At 39.5% G+C, this 13,177-nt stretch overlaps 1 protein-coding gene across 1 annotated transcript in view; it reads right to left on the minus strand.

Moving 5' to 3' along the window:
- Positions 1–13,177, minus strand: part of TRPV4 (transient receptor potential cation channel subfamily V member 4) — a 107,835-nt gene that overhangs the window by 4,396 nt on the left and 90,262 nt on the right. Inside the window, exons 12-15 of the mRNA XM_089684099.1 lie at positions 11,170–11,236; positions 9,941–10,251; positions 7,508–7,635; positions 3,212–3,333 (exon numbers count right to left, since the gene is read on the minus strand). Of these exons, the coding sequence (XP_089540225.1) occupies positions 3,212–3,333; positions 7,508–7,635; positions 9,941–10,251; positions 11,170–11,236 (628 nt within the window). The remainder of the gene's footprint in view (positions 1–3,211; positions 3,334–7,507; positions 7,636–9,940; positions 10,252–11,169; positions 11,237–13,177) is intronic.

Below are 13,177 nucleotides of genomic sequence, written 5' to 3' on the forward strand. Positions count from 1 at the left end.
AATCTGGCTACCTTTTCACAAAAATTACCAGATGCCCATGCTGACTTGGCAAACCTCCTATGTCAAAGATTCACTGCTGTTCCTTAAGCAGAAGGGTTTCAAGGTTTTTACTCAAACCTGTTCACTGATCCCAAAGCCAAAAGGGGGCACCCATCCCATCGTGGATCTCAAAGTACAAGTTTGCTGCACTTCTGTCTTCTGCAGATTATGTGTTCACCAATGAACTAGCTCCTGGCTCCAATGCTAGCCTGGTAATGTTCACAGGGCATTCCCATAGTGGGATATCTCTACAAACTCCTATAACAGCACAGACTTTGTTGGGCAATGTCAGTCAGACAGTCCAGAATTCCCTAGTGAAGGCTACTGTACAAGGTGTTGCTCACATAGTTACATCTGTACACCTTCCGTGGTTATTCTGATTTCAACCAGGTTTGCTCAGCTCTTTAAAGGCTGCCTTTTGAAACAAGTCACCTCCTGAGGTAGCCTTACACATTGCCTTCACCTCCAATAGGTGGGTATCCAAATGGCAGCTGTGTATGCAAATTACCTTTTCTTATCCTTCATAAGAGCTTCCCAGAGGTGGTCTCTACATTCCACCTTAACAAGGACATTGTTCTTCCATTTCTCTGTCCTGCTCTGATTCATACTAAGAAGATATCCCTTTATTACTTGAATGTGGTTAGAACTGAATATGTCTGCCTCTCAGCTACATCTTCCTTCAGACAGACTGATTACCTTTTCTCATTCTTGAGAAAGGACAGCTTGCTATATGTCCCACCATTTCTCAGGGGCTCATACCTTCAGGAACATCAGACCTACCAGCTTAAGGATCAGGTTCTAACTTTCCTTGTCAAGGCACACTCCACAAGATCTGTGACCACATCATAGACTTTCCAGTATCAAGCTTCTGTTTCTCAGATTTGCAAGGCTGTCATCTGGCCTTCCATTCACACATTCTCTAAGTTTTACCAAGTAGATGTTCAGGCAATTACAGATGCAAGCTATGGACGTAAGGTTCCCTCAGTTGGACTGCTTTGGGATGCTCCTGATTCTACAGATCCCATATCCCTTAATGAATGATTAAGAAAACAGGATTTTTGAAATCACCATAAAATCATTTTCTCATCAAGAGACAGGTCTCATCCATCTTGAAAGTGGGTGGGTTTAACAGCCTTTGTTGGTTTGTGAGAGTCCAGTTCCTCCTAAAGGAAGAAGTATAACTCACTGTTTCTGATTCTACTGATCTTGTGTGCCTGAATGAACTCCAAGGAAAGGATTTTATGATATGTACAAAAATCCTGTTATTGTTCTACCTCACAGGAGCTGTTGCACACAGACATTTCCTTTCTGCTCTGTGTGGGTTGCCCATAGGGGAACTGCAAATGATCTCTCAAAAACCGCGTCTTGGAATTTACAGATAATAAATCCATTTCGCTACATAAATGGGCATAAAACAAACACTAACAACTACATTATTTTGATACAGATAAGCTTTAACATATAAACCATCTTCTGAATCTGTCCTCTATGCTTATATGTTATATTTAAAAAAAAAAAAAAAAAGGAATAATGTTTTTTTTTTACTATTTATACACACAGATACTACGGTATATTCTCCCTAAGCAGAACAGCATTCACAAGATGGTCTTAAAATGTGTTATTGCTGTGAAATCTGTTTTGGCCTCGAAGGAATCATCTATTAAACATGCTACAGATATAAATAATCCGGCCCTTTTTTCACCAAACCTTACTGTTAACAGTCAAATATTTGATGGATCATTTAGTCCTGTGATAAAAACATGTTATTTGCCACGGAACTAATCCATCAAGTATGCTGCCAGCATAAGCTAATAAACTAACGACCTTGCGGAGTTCATGAGAGGGAATTCAGATGGTCATTTGTGTGTATAAATAAAATGTATAAACACGCACATATACACATACATGTATACAGGATGGGAGAGGAATAAAGGCAACAAACCTTTGGTACCTTAGTGTTACTAAAAAGTATATATATATTTTCTTTTTAAATTAAAACAACAAACACGTTCTACTCACCTGCTCCGTGCACAGAGCAGCCCTGATCCTCCTCTTCTTGGGTCCCCCACCGGCGATCTTGGCTCCTCCTCTTCTTCCTGTGTCCCCATAGCAAGCCATTTGCTATGGGGGCACACAGTATGTGCTCGCTCTCGTGCTGTGTGTCTATGGAGCTGTGCTCCATAGACTCACACAGCAGGACTTAGCCCTGCACCCCCCCCCCCACTGCATTTGATTGACAGCAGCAGGAGCCAATGGCTTTTGGTGCTACTGAGTGTTGTGTGAAGAGGAAGAGAGGGGAAAAGAGATGCAGCCCTGCACACAGCTGATCTATTCTCCGCTCTACATAGGGAAGGTAGGGGGGGTGGGCAGAGGAATAGAAAATGCTTACCTTAATGCAAGGAATGCATTAGGTAAAATAAAGTTTTAGCTTTAGTAGCACTTTAAGGAAGGAAGGATGTTATTAAACGTATAAATCTATACATACGTATATCCCTCAATCTCACCCCCCCTCCCAAACCTCAATTCAGCTCATATATCAGGGGGGTGTAGTTTAAAGTAGTTGTAAAGGCTGACTTTTTTTGCTTTCATGCATTGTATGCATGAAGGTAAAAAACCTTCTGTGCCAGATGGTCCCACCAGCTCTGCCTTGTACTTACCTGACCCTGATCTCGATCCAGCCATGTGCATGAGTACAGCGACTCTCTCCCTTCTCACTGGGCAGAATGATAGCAGTGGGAGCCACTGGCTCCCGTTGCTATCAAATTCTGTGAAGAGGGTGGGGCCGAGCTGCCCTGTCTGTGTCAATAGGCGCGTACAGAGCAGCTCAGAATTAAGTCCACGCGACTGCCCCCATAGAAAGCGACTTTCTATGGGGGGCACTCGCTGAAGAGGTGGAGCCAGGAACTCCAGCAGGGGACCCAAGAAGAGGAAGATCAGGGCTACTCTGTGAAAAACCATTGCACAGAGCAGGTATGTTTGTTATTGTAATTTAAAAAAAATCAAAGCTTTAATATCACTTTAAGGGTATATGTAAAGGGTCAACTTGTGTATGCATTTTTAAACATTAGCCCTATAGAAAAGAATCTATTTTATTTTTTTAATTATACTTTATATTAAAACACACACACATACATCCATGCATATGTGATTGTCTTTTTGATCTCAGGCCTACCTCTTCGCAGCTGTCGCACTGTTTGGGAAAAGCCATAATACTGATAGGTATCGTACTTTCCAGGATCCTCATTAATAATGCCAAGATTCTGATTCCAGTGGGACCAGTTTACTTCATCTACCCTGTAATAAGAAAAACTAACGTTAAAAAAAAAAACCCAAAACATACAGTTTTATCCTTAGCAAAGCAGTTTGTTCTATTAGAGGCTAAACAGCAGTGTTACTGAGCAATATTTCACCAGTCCCGAACAGAATGAAGTCAATGAAATGAAAGTTCTAAACCCTAAGCTTTGTTTACATACATAAGTATTCTATTAATTTAAATGTAAATTAGGCTGACAAACGCTTAAACGTTTTTTTACACAGTACATAGACCTTTTAGGGCTCATTTATACCACAAATTTCTGTGTTCACTGTGCATTTCTACGTGTGTTTGTGTGCACTGTGTTTCAGTGCATTTTTTAAAAACATTTTTTTATTTACTTCAAATCATTTTCTTTACTAAGTTGCTTTTACATGTGTTTGCACACATTCAAGTGCGCTTGCCTGCACTCATGCACATTTGTGGTACATTCGCATGCATTCATGCGCTTTTTCCATACAATCCAGTGCAGAAAAATGCAGCATGCTGTTCTTTCTTCAAATGCATTTAATACATTTTTTTCTTGCACATGCATTTGTACTGTGTTTTTGCGGTGTTCAAAAATGCAACTGACTGCATCTCTTGTAAATGAGGTGTTAATGTTTCTGTTATCATCATAAACACATACAAGAAATCTGTAAAAAGATAATTAACATAGCTCTTTGAGGAAACTACATCCCTGGAAATTTTTTTTTTTACACAAATGTCATGTGGATGAAGTGAAAGTTTGTAACTGAATCCAGAACTAAGCGCTGCAAAGTAGGAGAACTGACAATTCTGACATTTCTCACATTCATGTTGAAATCTGCTATTTTTTTTTGTTAGAAAATTACTTCGAACACCCAAACATTATGTATTTTTTAAAGTAGAGGCCCTGGAGAGATGCATGCAAGATCTATGTATGTGTTCACATTTGCAAGTGAGCATGGGGGCCCTTACATTTTTCTTTTTTTACATTGTCGTTTTATTTTGTTTGGGGGGTCAACATTATTGATATTACAAAGGATGAACAAAACCCCATGTGATAGCATGGCCAGTGACAGGTGTGCTTTACTGATAGATCTGGTGTCTAATGCACCCCAGATCTATCATCTGCCCTCAAAGGCATCTTCTCAAAGCTAGATTGGTTTGATCGGATCAAACCAGTAATGGCTTGTAAACAACAAACAGAAGTGACAACATCCTCATCACTTCTGGTTTCATCATAGAGCAGGGGAGGGTAAGGATGTACCTTTCTTTCCTCTGTGTTTAGCCAGCCGCACAGAATGTAGCATCCTGGGCTAACCAATAGCACCGGAGAGCTCGGGAACAGTGGCGGGTGGGAGGAGAGGGGCCCCTTACATTCCATGTAGAAGTGACTGGGCACCTGCATAGCAGCTCAGATCACGTCTACAGGAGAGCCCATACCCAGCTGAAAATTTTGATACTGGGATTATGGCTGTGGCTGCAGCCATGTTCCTGGCATAACCACTTCAACCCAAGGATGTATGGGTATGTCCTAAAGGTATGACGTGGTTAAGGTTCCCATATATCACAGAACACTTACATAACATTTTTTTTTTATAGGATTCAACTATTTAAACAATTTACTTTCATTTCACAATCACAGATCATACAATGAAATTCAGGTATGGCTGTAAACATCACTATATCCTAATTATTTAACCTACTGAATTTAAAAGCTGCAATGCCTGAGGAAAAAATAAATATTTTTGAATCTATTTGCATGAGCCCCACTGCTCCCAATGCTCCTTTAACACTTATCTGATTGGAGCATCCCATAATACTCGAATCTCAGATAGGTAATATCCATTAAAATATTGTGTGCCCTACAAAAGGCATCTCTGCTCTCATTAACACCTGGCAATTTGATACCTGTATTATTTTGTGCAGTCCATTACCCTCTGCACTACATTAATAACCTGGGCTGTGCACATGCCTTGACACAGGGTGACAAGACATAATATTCTCTATTGCACCCCTATAGAAACAAAGCAGTATTTCTTTCCCAAAAACTTACAACTACTCACCATCTGGACCTCCTCTCCATCTATACCCACTAAGATATGCCCCCAACTCTCTTCCTTCTAAAGTCTATGTTCATCTCCTTAGTTTTACTCACATTTAACAGCAGATATTATCCTTGCACCATCTCCACAAATGATCCATTTCTGCCTAGATCCTCAGCATTTTTAATCTTGCCTACAAACGTTAGTGTCATCTGTAAATTTAATGACACAATTTCCCTCATAATGAGCAGCACAATCAGAGGTAAACAAGGTGAATAATAGCAGACGTAACACATATCCCTGTGGAGTACCTGTACTCACATAACAAAAAAGACGATTGCTCACCAATTTTGACTACCTGCGGGCTATTTAAAAAAAATCCAAAATACAATTGTAGATTGAGGACCCCAACCCCAAGAGGCCAAGCTTAGTATTAAGGATTATTTTAAAAGTGGAGCAAGAAAAAGGTTAACTGCCAGCCAGGTTAAGTCTCTAACACAACCTGGGAAAATAAAACATGGCAGCAAGTTATGAGCAACCTCTGACTTGCTTTTCTCCAATTTTAAAAAAATCCATTGAAGAGTTTCTTTCACCCCATTTTATATGTGATCATCAGAATTTAACAGTTACTGGCATCTTTTCTTCTGTTCCAGGAAACCTACTGCCCTAATCAAATCTTAGTCTTTCTTCTATTTTACTGTCATATTTTATATGCAAAACTTATATGATTTCCTTTTCTTTATATTTGTGCTGTGCTGCTATGTAAAACATTTTCTGTAAATGTAATATGTGCTTTTATTTGCTGCTTAATTTAAATGTTGACAATTTTGAGGTCAAATAGTTATTCAGGCCTAACAATTAGCAGAGTGAATGAGTTTAACCATCTGCCAACCCAAGAGAGCCTTTTTCGTCGCAAGTGAGAATGACACAAAGATAGACAAGGGTCTAATGAGGTCTAATTATGAATCAATAACAGATATTCCATTAGATACTGCCATAATTGCCAGTCACTGCCTGTCTCTCATATTTACTAGAAGATTTAAATACCATCTGTTAATTCATGCTGTGCCTTGTGGTATAGCTGGAGACTTCATTAATATGCAAATTAAAATGTGGTTTTAGAGCAGGAACCAACACAGCACCCCTCTTTAATGATCAACACTAGTGTGTTGTCTTCTAGAACCTATCTATAGTAACCCTTCCAGTTCCAGAGCAATACAAATGCCAAGAGCTGTGCTAAAGGCTAGCAAGATACAGAGGAATAAGAATTGTTTAAAGTACATTTAAGCATACGAAGGATATGCATGCAAGACCGATTGTTTTTCAGCAACAAAAATTCTACAATCTAGACATAGATTTAAATGACTTTACAAATAATCCAGTTGCATCTCTCATTCCATTACGGTACTTCTGTACAACTGGACAATTAAGAACCATACATTCTACACACACCACACCAGGTTCAGTCACGCACAGCCAAAGCCAGCTCAAATGAGAAACAAATTATTTACCAGTAGAGCCTTTTCTGTTCAAATTGCTTGGGAATTGCTGTATAATCAAAGAGACAATGTTGTGCTTGTAGAATGACGGCTGCATAATTTACCAGCAACAAAACTATTCTATAAATGAACTGTCCTCAAATCACAGTTTCTTAGAATTCTCTCAAGCAAATTTGACAATTATGAAAAAAAAACGGTTTAGTAGTTACATGTATACAAAACATGCAATATTTTGCTTGGGGAAAGTTTTTGTTGTTTTGTTTTAAGTGGTACTGCCTGCTTAATACACCGTTCAAGAAAAAGAATGTTTAACATTGCAATTTGACTTTATTGCAATTTGAAGTCAAAGCTCAATATTAATGTAGAACTAAGCCTTCCTATCCTTTACAGCAGAGGGCAGACCCATCTTCGCTTCTGTTTAGATGTTTTTTGGCTGGTGGCGTTTCGCTATCCCGAGAATCTAAATATCATGGCTAAAGATATGCCAAAACAGTGGTCTGTCTTCTTCGAAATCTCCTACAATGTATAGACAAATTACAGACATACTAAAGTATATTTAATTTTGCTTTGCTTCTTCTGTGTTACTAGCTCTCATTTATGAGCCTTCAGAACTGCCCTGTACATCCAGATACCAGAAACATTTTTACCTAAAACACCAACGTCGATCAGGGGTGCCATCAGAATTTTTTCCAACTGTTACCATCTCTCCTGAACGAAATGCTTTACGGACAATTACAGGGAATGACCTTTCTATATCCAGGATGGTGGTGGCCCACTAATAAAAGAGAGATTCGTTAGCATAAGCAGTACTCCTATTTAAAAAGAAGCAATTAATATGCACATTTATAAGCTGCAAGTGAGCCTATGCAGAAAAGAACATACCCATATAGTTCTGACTGGCTAAAGCGGACTTCCGAAATAAGAAAATATTATCTAAAACAGAAGAGGAATGTGTATTTTCACTTCAATCTGGGTGTACTTTGTGTATTTCTTCCAGATCTGTGCTGTGATCCCCCACCATTTCTAGTTTTGTGTAGGCAGCTTGCAGTGTAAGGACCCACTGGGCCCATTGCACAGCTTTGCTTTCTGCAGAAGCTAATTAAAGCAATGAGATCACCAGTACTTTTACAAGGTAGTATCTGGATTTGCAAAGGCATTTGGTGCATACAAAGTGGATATATTTGTTTGTGAAAATGTTTGTGTCTGGAATCCAGTTTTAATATAGGCAACACCTCCACTTTTCCTTCCTTTGGACTTTAAGCATGTCTTATTCATATGTGTAAAATTAAAAACATTATTTTGTGCATTGTTTGTTATAATATGAATAAATGGCATGCATATTTGCAATTTAAGAATAAAGGCTGTTCTTCCTCCATACTAGTGCTCCACAGAAAACGTTTATTTCTCTGCCTCAGTACATGCTTTTCAGTCAGCTCAGACTGACTGAAACCAATCTGCTGTGTATGTACGGCACATCCCATCACTGAATATAACTCAATAGTTCCCATGTATAAGGGATCCTACTCTAGATAAAATAATGCCCCAACAAAGTGCTGGCAAGGATGAAGTATGCCAATGATGCTCCGAAAATGATCTGCTTATCAATTATGCATCTAAACCTGGAGCAGCAAAAGGCTGTTAAGCCACCACCTACCAACCAACACACTTTGTGAGCATCTGACCTAAGTATGTACAATCGAATCCATGTTCAGTTGTTAGAAATTCCAATCCTAAAAGAGAGCTGCCATTTTTTAGATCGTGATAAAGACTTGGGTAATGAGGTGATGTATGGGTGAGAAACAGTTTATTTCAGCCCAAGAAAAATCTACAGTCTTAGGTTTTTTTAACTGTCCAATTAATTTTAAAGATACTGCCTTAAACATAAAATGTAAGGTACAGAAATTGCATTTTGCTGCATAGAGATTGTACTATACCCGCCTAAAAATCCATTTGTAAAAAAAAAAAAAATCATTTTGGATGCGTGTGATCATTAAGACATTTAGTAGAGTCTTGTTTCTCACATTTTGTTGAGAAAAATAAACACCTTCTTATCTTTTTTCAGATCTTTAAAGTCTAAAGTCATTTTTACGGATAGAGTGGTATAGTGTTACAACCCCTGTCATGTTTTTTTTATTGCTATCTGTGACAGAGCTAGGGTGATTATTTCCATTTGTCCTAGAGCGGGGTCAACAACCAGTAGATCGGGGCCAGGTGACTGTTAGATTACAATCAGGGCTTGCTGGCACGCCATCCCAGAGCATCAGAGTGCAATGCAGAGGGACTAAAAGTTGGAGCTGTAGTAGGGAGCAAGAGCTGCATAAGTTGATGTGACCTCTGTAGTGCTGGCTCCTACACCCTGTCAAGGTTGGCGGGTGTAGCACCTACCAAGCATGACCCATTCAAGTGAATGAGGCCGCTCTGCAACCTTGTGCAGTACAGCAAAACAAGGAGTTAAACAGGAAGCGTTGTGTTGCTTTCTCACCACCTGCTTTAACCATGATTCAAGTGCAGGGTTTTACCGCCCTCCAACTCTACATGTGAACAAGCCCTAAGAGTGCTGCTGCCAGATGCAACTAGGGGGTCATTCACACATGCAGCAGACACTACTTCTCCTCAGCAAAGTGATCAGAATGTGTTTGACAGGTGGTGAGGAGGCGATATGTTACCTCCTCACCACCTGATTTACACCTATGATTGCCGTGCAAAGCACATGATTGTGACATGGTAATACTGCAGGTGTGAGGAGGTGACACTGGCCAACACTGTGCCGGTGATCTTTGACTTCTCCCATGTTTAAGGTTGCCTACCCCTGTCCTAGAGACTACTGTTGCCAGGACTGAAAATCCAACATTTTTCAATAGAAACACTTGTTTTAATGATAACTGTCTAATGAGGACATTTTCCTCTCTTTGGACAGCTTTTCTATCACTTCCTGTTTTGTCGATAAGACAGGCAGTCAAGGGAAATCTTGCCAATGGGATACAAAAAAATAAAAAAAAAATGAAATTGAGCCTTCCTTACGCTATCCAAAACTAAAGGAAAAAAAAACATTTTGGCTTGAGTTTGGCAAGTATTGTTACCTGTAACTTCCAGATCTGTTTGCTTTCCTTTGACACCTGGCCAACTGTTTCCCCCATTAAAGCGATTAACATGTTAAGGAGAAGTACAAAAGTGAGGATGATGTATGTCACCAGGAGTATAATGAAGACAGCTGGGTACTTGGCACTTTCGATCATTTCTAGATCCCCCATCCCGATGGTTAGCTTGAAGAGATCCAGAAGAAACTTGCTAAATGTACTGTTGTCTCTGCACGACGGATATCCAGGTATTGTACAATTTCCGTCAGTGCAGGTCTCCTGAGCAGGACATGGATTCAGCAAGGACACCAGAGCTATGAAAAGAAGAATTAAAACAGTTACCAAAAATATTTGCATTGCATGCTGTGTCCTCTCAGCACAGTACAGTATAATGTTCAGTTACATACATCTACTTTTTAATTTGTAACTCCAAACCTACTATTTGTTCTGCCAAAAAGCACAATTACTTTTTGATCTCAAACATCAAAATAGCCACAAATGAAAATAAAAATACCCCTGCTGTGTCAGAAAACAAAACTATCTCATAATTTACAAACCTACATTGCCTATGTTTAGCTTATATGTAACCAGAAATACTGTGGCTTTCTTTAAACCAAGGCACAAAGGAATATGGGATGTCAACAGTAATATTATAAATCAAAAATCAGCGTTACAAAAAGGCAATCAGAGGAAGCTTTGCCTAGAGTTACTTGCACAGTCAACATCTGCAAAATGGTATCCACAGCTTACATACAAATCAGCCATCCTTGACAACAGAGTGGCTCTTTGTGGACCAATCCAGGCAGTCTGCCACCTTGTGTCACAACACAGATACAGGACCAACTGAACTATGCATACACATACTGCACATGCTCCATGGCAGGTACTAATTAAGTGGCAAATTGGTCACCTTTCCATTCTAAACCACAATATGTAGTTCAGACATATTTTCGGAAATATATTGTGCAATGAGCTATGGTGTAACCCACACCATTCAGATTACAGCAATACATTGTGGTGAAAACCATGGAAGTGGATTCCTTACAAACACTCTTGTAGCATTTTGTCATAATGCATATAGTCCATTACATTTTGATTGTATTGTCAAAGTCATTTATTTGAAATATAAAGAAGAGATAGGTTGAACACCTCTAGCCATCCATGCTGCAGGAGCTTGTGTGTGTATGCAAAGGGCTACTGAAAATGATTCTAGTGAATATTCTTTGTGTTACCTGAAGCATATCCAATCATGAAGAGCAGGTACACCAAAAGGAACCTGAACAGGTCCTTAAACAGGATCTAGAAAACAGAAGGAACCAAACTTAGGTTAAGAGACATTCAGATAGAAAAAATGCAGTTATCAATGAGGGGATGTATTGCTTTTCAAATCATAAGGAGAAACAAATCAGTCTATGATATAATAAATATGGCACTGTAAGGTCTCTTAGGCAAAGCAATGAATATAGAAAATAAAAAAACATGTGTAAGAGCAAGACATGTGACCATTGCAAAAAGGCTTCCCCCATTCTCTAGTATAGGATTTCTAAACTGCCAGGCCATGGTCCTGTAACAGGCCAGAAGCTATCCTCCTACTGGATTGCAGCTTTACAGTATTCACAGTGTGAAACAGCCAGTGGGGATCGCTCATCCCCGCTGAGCCATGGCTTGACAACTACAGCTGTCACAGTATCTGCAGCGCTGTGCCGTTTGTTCTCAAAATTAAAGTTATGCCCAAGCATATAAAATCCCCTCAATAATTTTCAGAGGCCCCCACAAACGTAAAACGGATGGGCCGGGGGGCGCCTACACATGAATACTTTGATTGCAGTACGCATTGTACATATTGCCGTGCACGGAGTGAGAGCAATAATTCTAGCACCAGACCTCCTCCGTAATGCTAAACTGATGACGTTTTAAAATGTTCCCTTTAGAAAATATAGAGTGCTGAAGTTTGTCGCCATTTCATGGGCCCACTCAAATTTAGGGTTTAGGTATCTATTTACTCGTTGCAACCTTACCTTTTACCAAAATAAATTGGGTAATTTATTGCATTTTTGTTTAGTGTATTAATTTGTTGCAATTTTGCATTTCCTAGACCTGTGCATTCATGTGACAAAAAAATTTGGAACTACCACCATTTTATTCTCAAGGATGTAGGCTTTCTGAAAATGTATGTTTTGGGGGTTTATGTAATCTTCAGGCCTAAAATGATTGTTTTGAAACGTGTGCAAAACCCGAAAAACAGATCTGGCAGCGAAAGGGTTAAAGCAATCCCCAAGCATGATACCTAAAGGATTTGCATCTTTTCTTTCACTTTAATTTTATTGATTTCCTTTGGAGAGAGGAAGAGACCAACAAAGAAGTCTAGGAGGGAAGCTGATGGTGGGGAAAAGAAGGAAGAAGGAATGGGGAGAAAGATGGCTAAAGGCACCCCAGAAGATGCACATACATCTTGCGAAGTTACACGTCCAAAAGATGTGCTGTCAGTTGCAAGGGCTGCCAGATATTCAGGAATTGATCATGTTTGTTGTCAAGGATAGCAGTTAGCTTTTTGCTTAAGAGTACATATGACTCTTTACCTCTTTGAAATAGAGTGTTGGTATTTTTCACCCCCGAGCAATTGTCTGTTTTGTAGCCATAAAGATATGAGTGAATAATACTAGTTACCGACAAAGAATGTGATCGATAGGTTTGTGAAAGATTGCTTTCCAGGGGTGTTTGTGCAAGTTGATTTGCAGTACCATAATCGACCATACTGTATACTAGTCTCCACATGCATTTAACTTTAGGGCACAGCCACCCTAGATGTTTCATGTCCTCCAGGTCCAAGCATCCCAAAAACAAGAGAAGGAAAGGATGGGAGGCATTTTGTGACTCTGGCGGGAGTGTAATACAACTGAGACAGGACCTTAAAGTGGAACTTTACTCTCTCAATCAACATTGACTATTTTTAATCCTTATGCAACTAGCATTAGTAAATGAATAGGAAAGGATATTATATTTACTTGTTTTAAAAACGTTTCCTTTACACTTACTTTTTCAGTTACTTTCGGTTTCCCAGGCCTAGGCAAATTATGTCATACATCCCTGGAGTCTTCAGGAGGATAGGAGGGCAGGAGGGCGTTTCTCTTTGCATGCCTGAGCTAAGGACAGATGGACTCCACAACATAAATGTTACATCAATCATCTGCCCTTACTCAGGATGGCCATGTCCAAAAATGCTAGTGGGGTGTTTTTCAA

The sequence above is a fragment of the Staurois parvus genome, unplaced genomic scaffold (assembly GCF_062004578.1).
Source record: "Staurois parvus isolate SC_StPar_1 unplaced genomic scaffold, SC_StPar_1.0 ptg000336l, whole genome shotgun sequence".
In the NCBI taxonomy this organism is placed as follows: domain Eukaryota; kingdom Metazoa; phylum Chordata; class Amphibia; order Anura; family Ranidae; genus Staurois; species Staurois parvus.